The 20490-nt window shown below is 37.4% G+C and overlaps 1 protein-coding gene across 2 annotated transcripts in view; it reads right to left on the minus strand.

The window, feature by feature from the left end:
* The window catches only part of LOC126251465 (breast carcinoma-amplified sequence 3 homolog), a 112251-nt gene that overhangs the window by 77508 nt on the left and 14253 nt on the right, over window positions 1-20490 (minus strand). For both annotated transcript variants that reach the window (XM_049951900.1, XM_049951901.1), the window contains exon 4: window positions 971-1174. In XM_049951900.1, the coding sequence (XP_049807857.1) occupies window positions 971-1174 (204 nt within the window). The remainder of the gene's footprint in view (window positions 1-970; window positions 1175-20490) is intronic.

Here is a 20490-nt window from a genome sequence, read left to right on the forward strand (position 1 = left end):
GCATGGAACTGAGTTGAAAGTGAACAGTGTTGTTGAATGTCACTCTGAAGACTGGAAAAATACGTAGTTTGAAACTGATAGCTTTGTGTAGCATTCCCAATATTTGGCATTGTAACTTACAAAACCATCACAGTAGTCACTGAAATAAATCATCCATGGATGAAATCAATTATTTAGTGAATATTACACCCAAGCGTTTTGAGTTAAAAAAGAAAAGAAAACGTTTTTAATATTAGAGCTACTATGCTAATTCAATAATCAGTGTACATTTATATCTAAAAAATATTATATTTTCTCTCTTGTAAACTTTTAATGCTCTATAAAAAGCACTGAAATCACAAGAGAAAAAGGCACAGAAATACAGGTCTTAAATACTAAAACACTCAAACAGTGGAAAATCCAGGATGGAATGTAACAATATTAAGCGAAGGAAAGTTGCTACTCACTATATAGTGGAGATTCTGAGTCACAGATAGGCACAACAAAAAGACTCTCTCAATTAAAGCTTTCGGCCATTAAAGCCTTCATCAACAATAGACACACACACACACACACACACACACACACACACACACACACGGCTGAGACCAGTTTCAGTTGCCTGAGACTGAGACTGCAGTCGTGTGTGTGAGTTGTGTTTGTGTGAGTGTGTGTCTATTGTTGATAAAGGCCTTAATGGTTGAAAGCTTTAACTGTGAGTGTCTTTTTGTTGTGCCTATCTGTGACTCAGCATCGCCACTATATAGTGAGTAGCAACTTTCCTTCTCATAATTTTGATACTAAAACACTGTATTGTTTAAACATAATAATTTAGAAAAACACATAAAAGTAAATTAGTGCTCAAGCTATTGTTACACTGACTACAAGTCCAATAATTTAATACTGAGCAATCTTACAGAGTTAAATTTTTAAATTCCAGTACAAACATATGTGAATATTCACAAAGCGACCAATTGTTGCTGTGCCTTACCTGGTCTCCAAAGCGCAATGAGATAAAACTTAAAGAACAAAAATGAGGACCAGGTCCAGCACTGTCACATAATGCTATTAGAGGTCTTTTATGAGAAAACTGGTCAGAGTCTTGTGGTGTCGGTAATATACGAAGCGTGCGAACAACACCTTGACGCCATGACAGCACTTCCATGGCTTCCCCACTTGCTGGAATAGCCCAGACCTAAAAAGGGATCAACAATAAGAATTGACACTAATAGTAAAAAGTACATAATATTGTTTAAACCAACTAGACATGATGCAAGAAACATGTTGTAGGCTCAGTGGTATCACCTATAACATGTAATACATGAATAATTAGATTATACTCAATATTTGTTCTGTACACTCATTCTGAGGAGATCCTTGAAATGCAGAACATGGCATAAAAACAAAAATACATAATACATATTTACAAAAGAACTCATATGCTGATGATCCTTCCACAGATCCTAAATGAGATGATTCTGGTTACTGACTGGACATACTGAGTAACTTTCAATATGGGCTGTTATAGCTAAGGCTGAAACAAGCCCATGGAGTAAATGACATTTCTTCATAGTTATTGAGGTCCTTCATTGTAGGAGATTTCAGCCCTCTTGCTTACATTATTCAACAGCTTTCAGTATCAAAGAGCTTGGGAAATCGTGACTGGTTATAAGAATAGGATGAAGTCGCAGTTAAGATTTTATGTCTTGCTAATTTAGAGCTGGTGCACTACCCATCAAGAGAAGAGCAAGGAAAGGAACTGGCATCAAAAAGCTGCCACATACTGAATACACAAAAGAGCCTTATATAAATGTAAGTTTGTTATGCTACCATAATATAAAACAAATATTAACTCCACCACTGCCGGTCCCAAGTCCGGGGCCTCATTTCGCAAGTGTTGAGGAAGGAGGAGGGGGAGGAGTAACACCTCGTTAAAAAAACCTGGGTCCATCTAGCTCCGGATGGTAGCACCCTGTAAGGGCCCCTGCCTAGGGTTACTAGGTGAAACCTGGTCAACGGTCTCAAAGGCGGAAGAGGAAGTTCAGATTCCCAATGGCGGAGAGAGCGGAAGAACTACCTCCAGGACTCACAATCTTGGTTGTACATTTTGTGGCCTTTGGGCCACACCCAAAATAACTTTCATCAATCATGGAAGTGTGTGATGTGAACTATTTTATCCCAGGTGGATGATCCACCGTATGCCAGTACGTCAGCAGACATTCGGATTCTGGGGAGTCTGCAACATTGCACAAAGACAAGTCGGAGTGTCTTGGAATCTCATCCAAATTTCAATATTGGCAATCAACGTACCTAGCAACTTTCAATGCAAACTCATTGTTGAAAACCGGAAAACTAAAACATCTAACAGATACGCTAAAGAACCACAACATACTCATAACAGCCATTCAAGAAACACGATACATGGATACAGATACCTTCGATTCCGAAGGTTTTAGGATATACAAAGGGAAAGTGGGACCGAGAGTAATGAAAAATGTACCACATCTTGGGACAGCCTTTATAATCAACAAACAAATCTTGAACTCAATAGTTGGCTTTGATTCCCAATCAGAAAGAATCTCAAGTCTTACATTCACAAGCACAAACAAAATCTACACAATTATCAATGCACATGCCCCTATAAACGAGGATAACAGGAAAAACAAAGAAAAAGTGGAGGCCTTTTGGAATCATCTAGATGACATTATTCAGAAAATTCCAGATAAAAACATCATCATTCTTCTTGGAGATTTTAATGCACAGATTGGTAAAGAAAAAAGATATAAGAAAATAGTTGGAAACTATCCTGCACACAAGAGAACAAACAGAAATGGTGTGAGACTAATAGAACTTTGCCAAGCACACAATTTAATTCTTAAATCCACAGCTTTCAAGAAACTACCACGAAGACAAAAGACATGGGTATCCCCAAATCCTAGCCTTGGGGAATTTCAACTTGATCATGTGGCAATCAAAAAGATTTCTAGCAAAGAAATCATGAACGTTAGGGTACTCAGGGGTGCAAACTTGGATTCAGACCATTACCTTTCTAAAATTAAGTTCAAAGTCATCCCAAACAGGAAACGCAGAATGAAACAAATTAAGGGCCGGAAGTATAGCACAGAAAAGATATTAAAATCAGATGAATTCACAAAAGCAACAGAAACCATTCAGACACAAAGCTGGGGGGACATCAAGGAAAACCTCATTACTACAGCTGAATGGATAGCACCTAACAAAAAAAGTAAAAAACATGCATGGTGGTCGCTGGAATGTGATGCCCTCATTGAAACAAGAAAACAGGCATGGCAAAATTGGCAATCACAGAAAACAGAAGAAAGTAGACTGAATTTCATTACAGTCAGAAAACTGGTAGATAAAAATATAAAAAGGATTAAGAAGACACATGAAAACAAAACTCTCCTCCAAATTGATGAAGAATTTGCTAAAAACAACACAAGGAGCTCTTACAGAACTTTCAAAAAAAGGTTATCAAGATACAAGGCACCCCACCCTCCAAATTTCGAGATGTAAATGGGACCATCGCTCACAACAACACGGAAAACTGCAAAATACTAGCAGGCTACTTTGAGAAACTCTTGAATTGTGAACCCATCCTTGAAAAATTTGAATCCATTCCAAACAACCGTGAGAAGCCGGATTCAGAACCACCGACGACTGAAGAACTACAGAAGGTCATTTCAGAACTTAAAAACAACAAGGCGTCCGGAGAAAATCAAATAGTGGCCGAACTATGGAAGAAGGCTGACACAAATGCAGTTACATCCCTAAAGTGTGTTTTCGATCAAATCTGGAAAGAAGAAGAGATCCCCGCAGAATGGAGAACAGCTCTCATCCACCCTATCCACAAGAAAGGTTTGATGACAGACCCCAACAATTACAGAGGAATATCACTGCTGGATATAACTTACAAGATTCTTTCTAAAGTCCTTTTGAACAGGGCAGAGCCGCAATTGGATCCGCAAATCGGGGAATACCAGGGAGGTTTTAGAAAGGGTAGATCATGTTCAAAACAAATACTAAACCTGAAAAACATTATGGCATACCAAAAATCAAGGGCAAAGACATACGTAATCTCCTTCATTGATTTCAAAAAAAGCATATGATTCGACTGATAGAGAATCTCTGTTATCAGTCCTGGAAGAAATGGGTTTGGATAAGAAAACAACTAATATTATAAAAGCGACCCTTACAAATACATTTTCGAAAGTTAAATTTATGGGCGAACTATTGGAACCCTTTGAAATAAAAACGGGAGTGCGACAGGGCGATGGGCTCTCACCGTTGCTGTTAAATTGTGCGCTTGAGAAAGTAGTCGGAGAATGGAACACAAATATTAAGAGTGGTATAAGACTGGGTTGCAAAAAGAAGAACCTTAAAGTAAATTGCATTGCTTTTGCAGATGATATGGCCCTGTTTGCTGAAACAATGGAAGAAGCACGGGAGCAAATCCTTGAACAAAAGAAACAAGCAGCTAAAATTGGTCTTCACATCTCCTCTGAAAAAACTGAGATATTGACAAACATCAAGCACTCATGTAAATACCTCAAAGTTCAAGAACAGAAGATTGAAATAGTAAAATAATTCAAATATCTCGGAGAATGGTTTACTTGGAATGCTGGGGAAAGCAAAGCAATGGAATCCAGAAAAAATAAACTTGAATTGGCCTTCCAACTAACAAAAAATACATACAACAAAAAATCCCTTTCATGGGGGTCCAAAATTACACATTACAAGACAGTGATTAAGCCAGAAGCACTGTATGCAGCAGAAACACTTAACATGAATTTCAAAGGCCAAATGGAGAAACTTGAGGTAAAGAGGAAAGAAAAATTTTAAGAAAAATCATTGGGCCAAAATTTCAAGACAATAAGATTATATACATCAAAAATGAAACACTCTACAAGAAAATTGAAAAATTTTCAGATTCTATGCGAAAAAGGAGAATAAATTTTTATGGTCATCTTATCAGAATGAATTCCAACAGATTAACTAAACAAATCTTTGACTTCTTCTGTAACCGAAAAACGAAGCCCAACTGGTTTAAAGAAACTGAGAAAGACCTAGTGGAATTAAATATTTCAGAAAATTCACTTATTGATCAAACTGCTAAATTAATTACTAAAGATGAAAACATAAGGTTCCAAGACAAATCCACACAAAAGTCCAAATCCTTCATCTCGGAAGAAGAGAGGAGAAGAAGATCAGAAAGAATGAAGAAATACTGGGCCCTAAGAAAAGAACAACGCACAAAGAAATGATTGATCCAAGGTACCCCAAAGAGGGTGAAACGAAAGAAGAAGAAGAAAACAAATATTATCACTTAAAATCATTTTCGGAACAAATAACAGAAATGTGCCAGGAAAACCACAAAATAAAATGTGCCTTGCTGCATAATTTTATGAAATGATATACACAATAGATCATTGCAACATACATACTGATGCTCTGAAAATACTGCCACTTTTCTTCAGATTTGTGTGTAATCTCATGCCTGACCATGGAAAACAAAAGTGTCAGTTACAGGAAAATTAAAGAAACTTTTCAAGAAGAGAGGAAGTGTTGTACAAACCTCCACAGTTCAGATGGCATGGCAGTTATAAGCAAAGAAGGTAGGACTGAAAGGTGGTAGGAACAAGGGAATAAAGTTTACAGTGATATTATGGAAAGGGATGAGGACATAGATGAAAATGAGATGCAAAATACCATACTGCGAACAGAGCACTGATAGACTTAAGCTGAAGCAAGGCCATGAATTAGATGACATTTCCTCACAGATATTGAGATCCTTCAGACAAAAAGTCACAACAAAACTATTCCACCTGCAATGCAAGGTATATGAGATAGGTGAAGTACCCTAAGACTACAAGAAGATTATTGTAATTACAATTCCAAAGATGAGAGGTGCTGACAGATGTGATTAGTACTTGACAACCAATTTAAAAATCCATAGTTGCAAAATATCGACATGGATTATTTGCAGAAGAATGGAAAAACTGGTAGAAGCCAACCTCAGGGAAGATCAATTTGGATCCTGGGAACACCACAAAGCAATAATGATCCTATGAAATATTGTAGAAGTTTGATAATGCCTGACATCAGGGAGAAACTGATTATTATGTAATTTGTTGCAATTTCAAAAAAACATTTTACAAAAATCTTTTAATGCCTAGATCATATTTACCTAATACAATTAAAATATGATCACTAGCTACAAATGTTGAATGAAAAGTAGTGCCTCCATCTTCATTAACTGGGTTTGGATGGGAATATTTCAGTAAATCAAATGCAGAAATAATCCTTAGAATGTGATCTTTAATTACCAATATTCACTTTTTCACATAATTACCAGCCAATTGGATACATTTCTGCCAATGATGAACAAGTTTTCTGAAGCCACCATGGAAGAAGTCAACACTCTATTTCCACAACCACAGTCTCAGAGTTCTCTCAACGTCTTCATCAGAAATGATGTCCCCACAGACCGTCTTTCATCACTGGGAACAGATGTAAATCAGACGGTGCTAAATCTGGACTGTATGGAAGGGTTTTACCTTCATTCTCGTAACGCGAGAGGAGTTCCTGGCAAATTTCAGGTCTGTGCGCTTTCATTTCAGGAGTCAGCATCCGGGGTACCCACCGTGCACAGATCTTCTGATAGCCAAGCAAAGCAATAATGTGACCCACACGTTCTTGTGAAATGCCGATAGTGCTTGCAATTTCTCTCTGAGTGAAACAATGATTGTCCTGAAACAATCTGTCAGAATTTTGATTGTGGATCTCAGTGGTTCCTGTCACACGATGTACAACTCCCTGTTTGTCACACAGGTCAGATGTTCCCGCCTCCACATCTTTAAACTGACTTGCCCAACAACACACAGTACTCACATCAACACAATCACCATAAACTGCTTTCATTCTCTGATGAGTCTCCTTTGGGGTGACACCTTCTGCTGTCAAGAATTCTATGACTGCAAGTTGCTTAAATCTCATTGACCGACTGTCTGCACAGGGTTCCATACTTTACACTGTAACAACACAACCATTCAATGCTAACGCTTCCCGCCAACTGGAGCTGTAGAGAAGAGGCTGTGGAACAAGCCAGTACCTGCCGCATACCAATACTGCCAACTGCTGAAGAGTTACGAAGATGGAGGCATTACTTTTCAGTCAACCCTCGTAGTTTTGGATCTAAGTTACAACCACCTTCTGATTATGCATATATTAAATGTGGGCAGAAAACCTAAATATATCAGTAATAATCATCAAGCAGCAACATGCATTTGTGTAGAAGTCAACATGAATAAGAAATTTAGTTTTAGCAGCAACAACAAAACTGAGACAGGCTGTACACCATACTAGTACAAGATGCAGGTTGAACAAACTGGTTGTTTCAGTAAAATCATATCAATCATTAACATGGAACTGTATGAGAGGCACAAAATTTGGAAATGGTTTTACACCCTGGTTGATTAAATTGTAGTCAATCATAAAATATAAATTGGCCATCATTACAAAACATAAATCCTCAACAAACAAATAAAATTCTTGTATGTCCAGCCAGACTGACAAAACGTAATGTTTTGACATCGAATGGGGGTAGTGAAGTCTGATCCGCTGGACATACAACCATTTTATTTCATTGCTGACATGTTAAGTGATGGAACAATAGCCATTATGTACTTTATAACTGACTATTATTTTACCATGCAGGATGTAGAAACATTCCAAATTTTTGTGCTGTTGCAAAAAGTTTCTTTTGCTGAACTTGCCTTTCAGACAATTCCAAGTTAGCAAATGAACAATCAGTTTGTTCAAAATGTGCCTCGTACTAGTAGGATGTACAGCAAGTATGGGCAACCTTTGGTTATCTGCAGGTCTGATTCACATTCCTATTTAACCTCATGGGTCGCTTTGTCACGTTGTGGAACAGCAGCACTCCTAGTGCTTAAAGTCAGAACTGTAGCAACCATTATGTTAATGTTTTCCAGGTGACACACTGATATGAATGGCACCCCTTTACTGACACACTGTGCCACGCCAACAAATTATGCCTCAAAACACAAATTGTTCTTATTCTATACAGTAGACACCTCTATTTAAAAATTGCAACATAAAAAATTACGATCTATATCTACATGAAGTCTTTTATGTTATAAGCAAGAAGCAGCAAAAGAAGCAATGAGGCTACAAAGAAATCAAACAGGGAGAAACAGCGGTAATTACATGCTGTCCACAAAAAAGAGATTTGGGTGGGGTGTTGGGGTGGGGTGGGTGGGGGGGGGGGGAGGGAGGAGAAGGGCTTTAACACTGTAGAGGGAGAGCAAAAAGGGCTGTGAGTAGGTACAATAAATTCAGACCACTGACAAAACAATGTGAAGGAGGGTGCGTCTCTGTTGAAATATAACTCCAGCGAGGAGCAGCGAAAAATATGGGGTAAAAGGTGAGGGAAGAGCATGACATTATGCGAGAGGCAGCTCAGAAGTAAGCTCATGATAAAAGGTAGGGAAATCAAAGCCTCCTTCAGCCTTGTAATCCCTCTGGCTTCAATATCTGCTAGTCTCTGCTGTCCACCTACCACTTCCCATTTCCACCCCTTATCCAGCTCATCTCCCCCCCCCCCTCCCCCAGCACAAGACAATCTCAAATTTATCTCTGTCCCTCACTTTAGTAGCACATTTGGCAAGCAAATTTTCTTTGCCCCACATACCTATCCTCTTCTGCTGCCACTTCTCCCTATAGATGTTTTCCCTCCCTTCCTGCACCCTCTCCACAGTCATCTAATCTCTTTTGTCCAATGCAATTATTCACACCAATTGGCATTACAGTTCCTCAAAAGACACTTCTGTAATGCACTATCATCATTATCAGGAATTTGACATCCATTGCTACATAAAGGCCTTCTCTAATCTTTTCCAACACATTACGATCTTCAGCTATAAACAAGTATGTTGTTGCCACTTATTGTACCTATCTTCCATCAGGTAATTATCTTGGTCTTTTCTCAGTTCTTCAGATACAGGAAAGAACTTGCTTCATCCAACAACCACTGATTCGCCTGGCTACAAGTCTACCAACCCAGATTTCATTTTCATTATAGTTGTAACTGTGTCTTCCTATTCCAGTCCATTCCTTGATCCATGTGTTTGTTTTTCTGCCTCTCCTAGTATTTCCCAACAGACATCTTGTAATACAAGGGTAAGACAATAGAAAAGTCAGAAAACAGGATTCAGGCATGTCCCAACTTCCACAATTTTACATATTCACCCTGTACATTTAGACACTTATCCCATCTCTTTACATGTCCTTAACAGCTGGCAGCAAAGAAGTCTTTCTGTTGCTATCACAGCCAACATGCAATTTCTTCAGCTACAGCATCATCATTTTCAAAATGACGGACACCCAAATGAGATTTTAGAGGCCTGAACAGATGAAAGTCATGGGGGCTAAGTCAAGACTGTAGGGCCGAAGTTACAAGTGTTCCCAATGAAATGATTGCGGCAGCTCCTGTGTTTGTCTTGCTGTGTGAGGGCAAGCAGTGTCATCCAGAAGAATCACTATTTGTCTGGAGGCCATGGTGTTTGCAGTGAAGACCCCATTAGAGTTCCCACAGACTGGTGCAATACCATGCGACATCTGCAGTCTCATGGTGAAGCTGGAATTTCATCAGTATGACTCTTTGCATGTTCCAAAACACAGTGAACATAACCTTGTTGTCTAATGGAATGGCTTTTTGTTGTTGTTGAGGAAGTGGAATGTTTCCATTCCAGAGCTGATTGCATGGTTCCAGGTTGAAAGTGGTGAACCCAAGGCTCATCCCCTGTAACAATTCGTGCCATGAATCTCCTTCTTCAGAGTACGAAATGAGGTGCTGCAAAGAGAGACCATTTCTTTCGGTTTTGTGCTCCCCAGTCAACACATGGGGCACCCATTGGGCAAAAACTTGAGGAAAATTCAAATGATCATCACACAGCAGTCATACGAATGATCTTTTCCATACACTGCTCTGCAGTTTTAGTTGCCATTAACGCAGGTTGAACAGGATGTTCCCCATCTCTCATACTTTGCCTTCCCTTGTTAAACTCCTGGATACAATTAGCCACAGCAGATAAACAGTTGCCTTCATACATGGGACGTATTTCACAAGCATTTCTTCCATGAACAGTGATTTATCCTACAAACATCGGACGACCACAAGTTACATATGGACACTTAAGCTATGCAGTATAACTATCATCCTGCAGTGGCTGCCAAGCAAAGTGTCACAGCCTCTATGTAAGCAAACATATGATGCTATCTGATAGCAAAATATGCACGTGTCATTTAAACATGTTACACAATAAACTGACATTTGTTAATTATTTATTGATTTACTTTATGTGGATCGACAGTATACTAAAGGTTGTTGAGATGTGGTGGATTGTATAAGTCACTAAGGGATGTGTACATTTTGATGATGGGATTGTATAAGTCACAAAAGGATGTGTACATTTTGATGACATACACTGAAGAATTAAAATAGTAATACGTTTACTTTATATATAATACTTACGTCCTATACTGTAATGCAATCATATTTTATTGATAACTGATTCACCACAATTAAAAATTTAAATCATCATTTTTTCCATTAATAAAATAAAAACATAAAAAATTCTCACCTATAAATACAAAACGGACATTATAAGGTGATGATACAAATGTGGTAACTTTACGACTCAGAGTGACTCACCGTACAAACAGCCAAATGGTTAAACAATTTGGAAAGAAAGAATGCGGAATAGTTCAAATAATTTTGGGGCCAAAGTATGAGGATGGAATGTGGAAATTAAAAAGCAACAACATGGAGGTACATGAAAAACCTGAGAACTAAAAGATACAATGAGAAAGGGGAGGATTACATTCTATGGCCACTTAAAAAGAGTGGGCAGCAAGAAACTGATAAAAAATATTCAACATCTTTGATGAAAATCTAAAAACCCAAATTTCATAGTTTATAGCAGTTAAAAAAGATCTACTGGAGTTATTCATAAAAGACAAAGACATAGAAAACAGACATGGAATCCAGAAAAGGGTATGAAACATCAAAGTTTTCCAGAAGGAAACACAAAGGAAGAGAGGAGGGACATGGACAGAAGGAGGAAAGAACAACAGAGAGCAACAATGTATAAGTACTGGGAAGAAAAAAAGGGGGGGAGGGAGGAAGGAAAGGGATATGATGTCATAAATTAGCTGTTCCACTTTAGTCAAAATCAATTAATAATAATAAAGTTCTGTAATGAAAAGTAAGTGAGATTTATTGAAATTAACAAGGCAGCTAGCAGCTTTATATGGCTATGTAGACTTACCTGGGTAATCAGTATTTACGATTATTTTAATGATTTTATATCAGATAGTACTCTTTGAGGGTGCCTAGTGGTGATTGTTACATTAAATTGTCAAATATGGCTTGAAGGGCACAGTGCAACAGTCAAAGACAATTTGTTTTTAGATCTAATGACTTGCAATGGTTTGGTTGTCAAACCAAAAGTCAATGGTTTATCTGACCACGGTGGCCAAATGTTGACTGCCCAGTTAGCTACAGGTCACAGCAGGGAAGTGTTGTAACACAAAGCACTAAATTGCAGATGAAAAATTTAGCTTTGTCTAAAACACATTTCTAAGGCACATCAGTCCTGTTATTCTGTACAACAAATGAACTTATAATTGAACAGAAGCAAGTGCATGGGATTGAGAACTATTTGGATCTATGTATCTTGTGTTAAGAAGAGGGAGTGCTACTTGATTTAGAGGACAAGCTGTTGTCAAAATTTGGAATTCTATTACATCAGTAATGTAGAACTCTCCAATCTGTTATCAAAAAAGCAAAACATGTGCACTCAGCTCAAAAAGTAAATCACTCCAAGAATATGGCAAAAACAATTTGAAACATTATTTTTTTAAAAAGGACTTGTGCGTGAATAACTGTCAAAAAATTGATTTTTTAATATTTGTCTTAAAAAATTCTCTGTAGTTTTCTGAACGAGAAAAAGTTTACTACCAGGAAAATGGATGACAGAAAATACCAAAATTAGAGGAATTTAAAAGCGGCTGCACACCACCATGACATCCCCATGGTACACAGTGAACACTGTTAAAAATAAAGTTTTGCTCTCATTTGTTTCATTTTTATGACTTTTTAGTCCCTGAAGTTGGCTAACCTGCAAAAGCTTTACAGTTGCTTATCTTTTGTTTCTACAGAGAGTTTAGTCATTGTTTGCTGTTGTTTTGTTGCAAATATTTTGATAACAGCGAAGTAATTGTGTGCATGTGTTTCTTGTTGTGTGCATGAATTTCTTATTCCACTTAAAAGCAATGGGAAGAAGTAAGAAGGCCAGTGTTAAACAAAATAAATTTTATGGAAATCGGTTCTCCAAACAGATTAACTCTGAAATACAGCATAATATAACACTTGAACCAACTTCAACTACTCCAAGTGGTTTGAAGCTAAAACTGAAATATTTGGGCAATGGGCTTGACAGTATTAATGCTGATAATATAGAGATGCCAACTATTGATTCAGGTTGTGTTATTGTTGAACTCTCTGCTCTATCTGAACTAATAAATAAATCTTTGCAGTATAAGGAATGTGGCAATAGCGGTGAGAAGGTAGTTGAGGAGATATGTGCTAGAGGTTGTGCATCAAAATTAAGAACTGTTTGTAATTTTTGTGACTTAAGCAAATGTGGTTAAACTTGTGGCATTACTAAACAGTGTGTGTATAACACAAATATTAAACTTGCTTATGCTATGAGGTGTATAGGCAAAGGGTACAGAAGTGCACAAAATTCCTGTGCTCTTATGGACTTACCTCCCCCTACAAGGTATGGTAGGTACAATAAAATTATTCTACAGTCTTTAGAAGAAGTAGCAAATGATAGTATGAAAAGTGCTTTTCAGGAAAGTGTAGACATGAATGACAGCAATATATGTATGCCTGCAGCCCTGGATGCATCCTGGCAACGTAGAGGCCACAGTCCCCTACATGGTATAGTAACAGCTACCTCCTTGGACAATGGTAAAGTCACTGATGTGGAATGTATTACCAAGTACTGTCATGGCTACACTAGGGGAATGTAAATCATAAATGTGTGATTAATTTTAGTGTTTACAGTGAAGGGATGGAATCTAAAGGTGTTGCGAAGATATTTCACAGGTCAGAGGAGAAATATGGTGTGATGTATACATCTTAGCTAGGAGTTGGAGAGTTGAAAGGGTACCAAAAAGTTTGTGAATACAAACAAAAATTGAAAAAATGGAATTAGTTGGACATACCCAGAAAAGGTTATGTACAGGACTGAGGAACTTGAAGACACATTTGAAGGGAAAGAAATTAGCTGATGGTAAGTGCATGAGTGGATGTGGTCGGCTTACAGACGAAGAAACAGACAGGTTGCAGTATTAGTATGGACCAGCCATAGACAAAATAAAAATGACCTTGAGGGAATGAAAAATGCAGTATGGGCTACCTACTTTCATAAATCCTACACTGCTGACAACACATGTCATGCACACTGCCCACCTGTCAGTGATTCATGGTGTGGCTACCAGAGGGTGAAACCTACAACCATAAACATTCTTTGCCATTTGTTATAATGGAAGTTATAAAACCTATATATAGGACTCTTAGTGACACAAGATTATCAGAGAAATGTTTACATGGTAGGACTCAAAATCCAAATGAAAGTTTCAGCAATTGTATATGGGAACAGATACCAAAAACTGTTCTAGTAGGACTAAATACTTTGAAAATAGGTGTGCTAGATGCTGTTCTACATTTCAATCATGGCGCAGTGTCAATGCTTAATTTTATGGAACTGATGGGAATGCCTAGTGAACTAAATATCCATAGAGCTTGTAATGATCTTTAAACGTTACTCCTTATTTGCGTTGGCCTGTGGTTCATCAATGTTTTGGATGCTGCGAATAATGAGAACACCAAGAAAATTTCAAGCTTGACAAATTATTTATTGACATCAGCTGATCGACAGAACTGACATAAGTTAGAAACAACTGATGAAACTGAGCTAAACCGAACTGAACTGCACTGACTCCTGAAGTAAACAGAACTTAACTGACTCCCCACGCAGCATCCCTTTAAATACAATTTTAAGAATTGCTACCATTGTTAATTTATTACAAAATGTAATTTACAATTAAAAACAATTTCATCTAAACTAACTGCTGTTACATTTGTACAGGTTATAATAATATCAAACAACATAATATTTTTATCATCATCTTGGTTTTATGTGTGAAAATTAATTCACAATCTGATTTCAACAATTATTTTGATTTTACTTTAATTTCATAATTAGTGACTGCATGGATTTTACTGCTAACATTTGTTGGAAGTATACACATGTGCTTCGCCAGATTACATAAATTAAATACACACATTTTCGCAAATACCGGAATTTCATAAATTTGGGTGGTGTAATTAACAAGAGGTAATTATCTGCATAATTTACAAGCATCATTAATTACAATGAATTACATAAAAATGAATAACGAATGAAACTACATCACTGGATAATGATTGTTACTTTCATTTGAATCACAATGAGGTTTTTGTGTTAGCGAATTTACAAATTGGTATTATGGTAATTAGGGGTATTAGTTATTTATGCCAACATTTCCACAGCCTCTTAACACTTGTTGCTAAGCATTTATTACTTCAATTTCATGATCTGATATTTAATTTGGCATATGTACATAAGTTTGTTAATGACAACAATCAATTAACTATCACGAGAATGTATGTCATTCCAGAATATTTTGTATGTATTTACAAAGATGAATAGGTTTTTGGGGTAACTGGACTGAACGATAAATATAAAAATACATATAAAAGGCTCTAAGAAACACTGAATCGTGCAATAAATACACAGATGCATATAAAAAAAGGTGGCATCGGACAGTTCATAATGATCTTGGGGGAGGCTGTTGCATAATAAGCTCTAATAGCCATTGACTGAAGGAGATTATTCGAACCAGAAAAATCAGTATTGGAAGCCACCAAAGAAGCAAGAATAAAAAGAAGAAGTGTGAAAAAGAGAAAGTAGGAAGAACAACATAGGAAACAAGGTTAGTATGTACCTGAGATACATTAGTACCATGCAAGTTTAATAGAAAAAGCAAGTTTTAACTTAAATTTCTCGAATGTTAAATTATTTCACGTGCTGGTACACTTTGGCTAAAAATTTGGCTGAAATTTTATATGCTGTCTTAAAACATGCTTAATTAAAAATCAGACTACTCTTGTGACTTAACTTTGAAAATAAAATGCTTTTTTTTTAAGAAAAACCCTGAATTAATTTACAAAATTTTTGATAATCATACTTAAAAATTTTTTGTACCACAATTTATGACAGCACCATGTTTTCGATAGTCTCCTTTAAAGATAATAGTGTAAAGAACTTACAGGAAAAACATAAAACTTCTACTTTTTTTGTCTTTTGAGTAAAAGTGTGAGAGCTAAAGCTGTGGTTCATACATAAAAATGTTCCCAAAAGATGTCTTAAAAGATGGTAAGCATTATTTGGGCTTACAAGTCTTATTCTTTGAGTTACACTGTTTAGAAAACTCACTTTTTTTTCAATGTTTCCCTTGGTTTTCACTGACCAGTCCCCTTGAGAGAGAGAGAGAGAGAGAGAGAGAGAGAGAGAGAGAGAGAGAGAGAGAGATATCTTGTTATCTTGTTTGAAATCAAAACTCTGGTAGACATGGTGGCACTTCCAAATACTGGTATGACCTGACACAAGAGTATTGGCTTGTTTGCATATTATTCACTCCCTGGTGTCTTATGGATATACTTTCTGGGGTAGTGGACACAAAGTAAATATGGTGTTTATTCAAGAGAAGTGAAAACAGAGAATATTGTATAAAACAGATAACCATACATCTTGCAGAAGCCTTTTAAGAAGCCTTGGAGTTGTTTCACTAACTTTCTCGTACATGGTGACAATGATCATCAGTTTAAAGGGACTAAAGAGATTGAATATTAGTCCCTCCGTTTGTCAGGAAGTTCACATAAAACGTTGATGCGAAACGAGAAAAGAAAAATGATCAGCTCCTGGCACTGTTGACGCAGTCCTCAGGGCTAAAATTTGTGGGAGAGTACTTTTAAATGAGGTAGTTAAAATGGAAACAAAACCAAAGTAACTAAAAATGTTAGCAGGTTATGGGGAGCTAATAAAGGAAAAAAAGGGGGGATACTAAGGCAGAAGTGGCACTAGCTGGAGAACCCCAGGAGAAATATCTGTGGCAGGAGTTGCATCTTCCTCACTTGCCATACACTGACGTCAATGAAAGACATACTAAGTACAGTTTTTGTCTAAATTTGTCTTATATGGGGTAAGAAAATAAAGACTTGTAGGAACTAAATGGGTTAATCACTCAAACTGGTAAAAAAAAGAAAAAAAAGTTTGTAGCATATGACTGTGCAGGGGTAGAATACAGCTGGAAGCCCCCTAGAGCACATATCATGGTGAGAGGCAATCCCTCCATGTCCACCCCAGGAACTGACATGAATTTGTGAAAGGCATTAAATTCTGTGACAATATCTGCAAGCTTATGAATAATATGAGTTGTTTAGCTGTTGTCCCATCACTTACAAGTACCAGGGCAGGGAAATATTTGGGATGTATGGCTTATTTAACACTAGGCAGAAGTGTAAACTTTGTGAGAATATGTGCTACAATTAAAGAGTTACCACAGCTGCACTGCGTTGGGTCTCCCTATTAAGTAGAATTTATGGGTCAGTCTGGTGTGGCCTATATGTAGTTGGCACAGAACGACTGCCTCTTTAGTACAACTGCTTATTTCCAAAAGGCTTGGAGAGAAATATGCCAGACCTTGGTCATCACCTTGATGAACCTTTGTCTGTTGAGGGTAGTGATTGCCTGCCTGTGTTTATTCCAGATTTTCAAACTTTGATTCCACAGGTCCGTGGCTCATAATTCAAGCTAAAGTTTTTCTGTAATCCTCATTGCAATAGGGTCTGCAGCTGCAATGAATTTATTAAATGATTTCATATGCTTTCTGCTGACATTTACTTTATTTCTATGTATGCTCATCTTTTTAGAGATAGTTGCAGGACTCGGCTGTTCAATAAAGTATGTCAAATTAAACACCTTCCAGAAACTTCCTGATAGATTAAAACAGTGTGCCGGACTGAAACTCGAACTTGAGACCTTTGCCTTTCGCAGGCAAGTGCTCTACCAACTGAGCTACTGAAGCACAACTCATTACCCATCTTCACAGCTTCAATTCTGCCAGTACCTCCTCTTCTATCTTTGGTACCGGCAGAACTGAAGCTGTGAGGATGGGTCATGAGCCGTGCTTGGGTAGCTCAGTTGGTAGAGCACTTGCCCGTTAAAGGCAAAGGTTTCGAGTTTGAGTCTCGGTCCGGCACACAGTTTTAATCTGCCAGGAAGTTTCACATCAGTGCACACACTGCTGCAGAGTGAAAATCTCATTCTGTAAACACCTTCCAGCCATCTAGTTTCCAACCTTATTGTATTTGGCAACCAGTTTCAACATTTTACAATGCCATCTTCAGGCCCCTGACGTGTATGAAGATTCTACCTTGGTTGTGATCAAAACAGCGGCCAGCAATACTGGTATCAGTAGATTTTTGCTATAGCAATCACTTCAACCATCATTTGCCAATTCATTTGTGTTCTGGACAGTTTATACATGTGGAGGACTTTTCACAATGTATGTCCAAGCTCAAAGCCCTTAACATGCTCCACACACAGGTTCATCAGCACAGCCAGAGGACATGTGTACAAATCTCAGTCCCTAATGGTTGAGGGGAAAATAGGATAACCTGACATCACACCTATAAATCAAAACCTTAAACTTCGTGGATAAAACATTTCCAGGGAGACTTCTGCTACCACTATTGTTTTCCACTTGCAAATGATATGAGAGAACAAATACTGTTGATAAGCTTCAGATGTAATTTTTCTGATTTTCACATTGTGGTCATTATGCAAGACATGTGGGAGTAAGAATTTTTTTTTTTTTTTAATGTACGTTCTTAGAATTTCAACAGTAAACCTCTTTATGATGCATAATAATGCCTTTCTTGTAGCATCTGCCACTGAGCTTTGTTGAGTTTCTCCATAATGCTCTTGCACTTGCACTTGACTAAATGTGCATTCTGGATCTTCTCTATGTGATATATTAAACCAATCTGGTAAAGGTCTCAGACTAAAGAGCAGTACTCAAGGATCAAATGAGCGTCCTATAATTCACTTTTTGGTTGGGTGAAATATATATTTCCTTAAGATTCTTCCAATGAACACCTAATGGGACCCACTTTGTTTGGTCAGTACATGATTGGTGAACAGGGAGCCCCAGTCTTTGTAGTACTATTTTGTTTTCTGTGGTACAAGCCTAACCCACAACTATTTATTAGACACCCCACCCCTCACCCCATGTGGTCAAGAGCTAGTATAAAAACTGTGGTAACTTCTGCCTGTCATGAGATGTGACCAAAAGGAGTCCTATCCCTAGATTAATTTTCATCTGACACTTGGTTATTAACAAGACGATCCTTAACATTGCCCCCACATCACCACCTGAGAGTAATAATTTCATGTAGCTCAACAGCCTGGTGCAAGTCTTTCAACTGAACACCAATTTGGCCTACCTTAGTTATCCCACAGGGAAAATGGGACCAATAGTTTAATACAGAATTGAACCACATGTCATTTATGGTGAACATCTACTTCGCTGAGAAGTGAACGCTACGTTAAGAGGCATATTGTAAAATCTGTGGTCCCAACGGGATTCGATCCCACAATCTTTCAATTTCCAAGCATTCACTTTACCACTAGATCACCAGACCCAACACGTCACCTGATTCAATTCACTTCATTCCATTACCCTTATTTTACTTTTGTTGATGTTCATCTTATAAACTCTTTTCAAAACAGTGCATACTGAATTCAATCAATCTATCAAATTTTTTGCTGTCTCTGTCATTGCACACCTTAAAGCTTTAATTTATTCTCCCTGAACTTAATATACTTTCCAAATTTCTCTTCAGTTTTCTTCACAGCCCGCTCAACATCCAGACTGTACAACACTGGGGATAGGCTACAATCCTGTCTCACTCCCTTATACAAAAAACAAGTCAGATTAGACCTATGTCCACCAAAAAATGTGAATACCACCAAAAAAATTAGTTGTAAGACAAAATGCGTAATGTATTTGTCAGTCAGTAATGAACTGAATTGGTATTATAGCTTGTTACAAGTCATACTGCATAATACTGAGGAAAATAATCCACACATCGAAGCAAATGTATTGTGAGAAAATGATGGTAACATTAGACAAAAAAAAATTGAATATAGAGGAGGAAACTGGTTAAACAATGGATGGGAATAAGCAGATAGCTTTAAGCATAAATGACACATTGGTAACAGATGTTTGCAGTTTAACAAAGCTAGTTAAAAACATTCCATATCTATCACTGATATCTAGCCTTAATAATTAACTTCATTAACATGAATATGATCTTCACCACAGTAGAAGATGTTAACATCTGCCATAAAATATCTAAAACTGAAAAAGTATAGTGGTTAAGATAAAACATCAACTTTGAGGACTAGCCATCATATAGTGTAGTTCTGTTCACATATGAATGTAATATTTAGGAAATAACTTTTAACTGTGTGAAAATGTGATCCTATAGTCTGACTCACTTATCTGACAGTTTGGGATATGTAGAAGAATACCTTGCACAAAAATTTTGTCACTGCAATTGCTGACATATGGAAAATTTGGTGATGTTTAAAAGTATTTGGTTACAATTCTCCCTCCAATTTGCCTGTTGACGCCAGGCAAAAATATATATGTTGAGTGACAGAGTGTTTTTATAAATGATAATTGTTTATCTAATAAATCTTCTCTGATGGAGCATAAGACTTCATGTGAATTTGGATACTTATGCTCACAATATGATTTTACACAAGACTAGATCAAATCTATAAACACCAATTATTAACTTTAACAAGACATAGTACAATCCTCATAGCAATTTTGCCAAGAAATTCTTAAAGAATGCAAAATTTTTGATAGTGAGTTATGTCCTAGCACCAGAAACAAACAATAGTGCGGCCACTATTAACCAAAGTTTATCCTTCCACAAATGAACAACAAACATAGAAGTTGATGCAATCAAATAGTAAGAACACAATCTGAAAGCATGTGTCTGCCTCATTGTGATTATAAAGAGGGGAGCTCTAGCAGATGCCAGGGTGGACCTTGCGCCATGTACAATAGTCATGTGGCCCACTGCAGGCCATTTCTGCTGGCAGGCCTGCACATATGCTGTTGGTCAGCTATCTGAAGAGTGGCGCATATCAGGGTATTATGTACAGGATTATAGTGCTGCACCCCTTGGGAAAAAGGTGCTCCTTCTAAGTGAGTGGCAGG

The sequence above is a fragment of the Schistocerca nitens genome, chromosome 4, assembly GCF_023898315.1.
Source record: "Schistocerca nitens isolate TAMUIC-IGC-003100 chromosome 4, iqSchNite1.1, whole genome shotgun sequence".
Lineage (NCBI taxonomy): Eukaryota > Metazoa > Arthropoda > Insecta > Orthoptera > Acrididae > Schistocerca > Schistocerca nitens.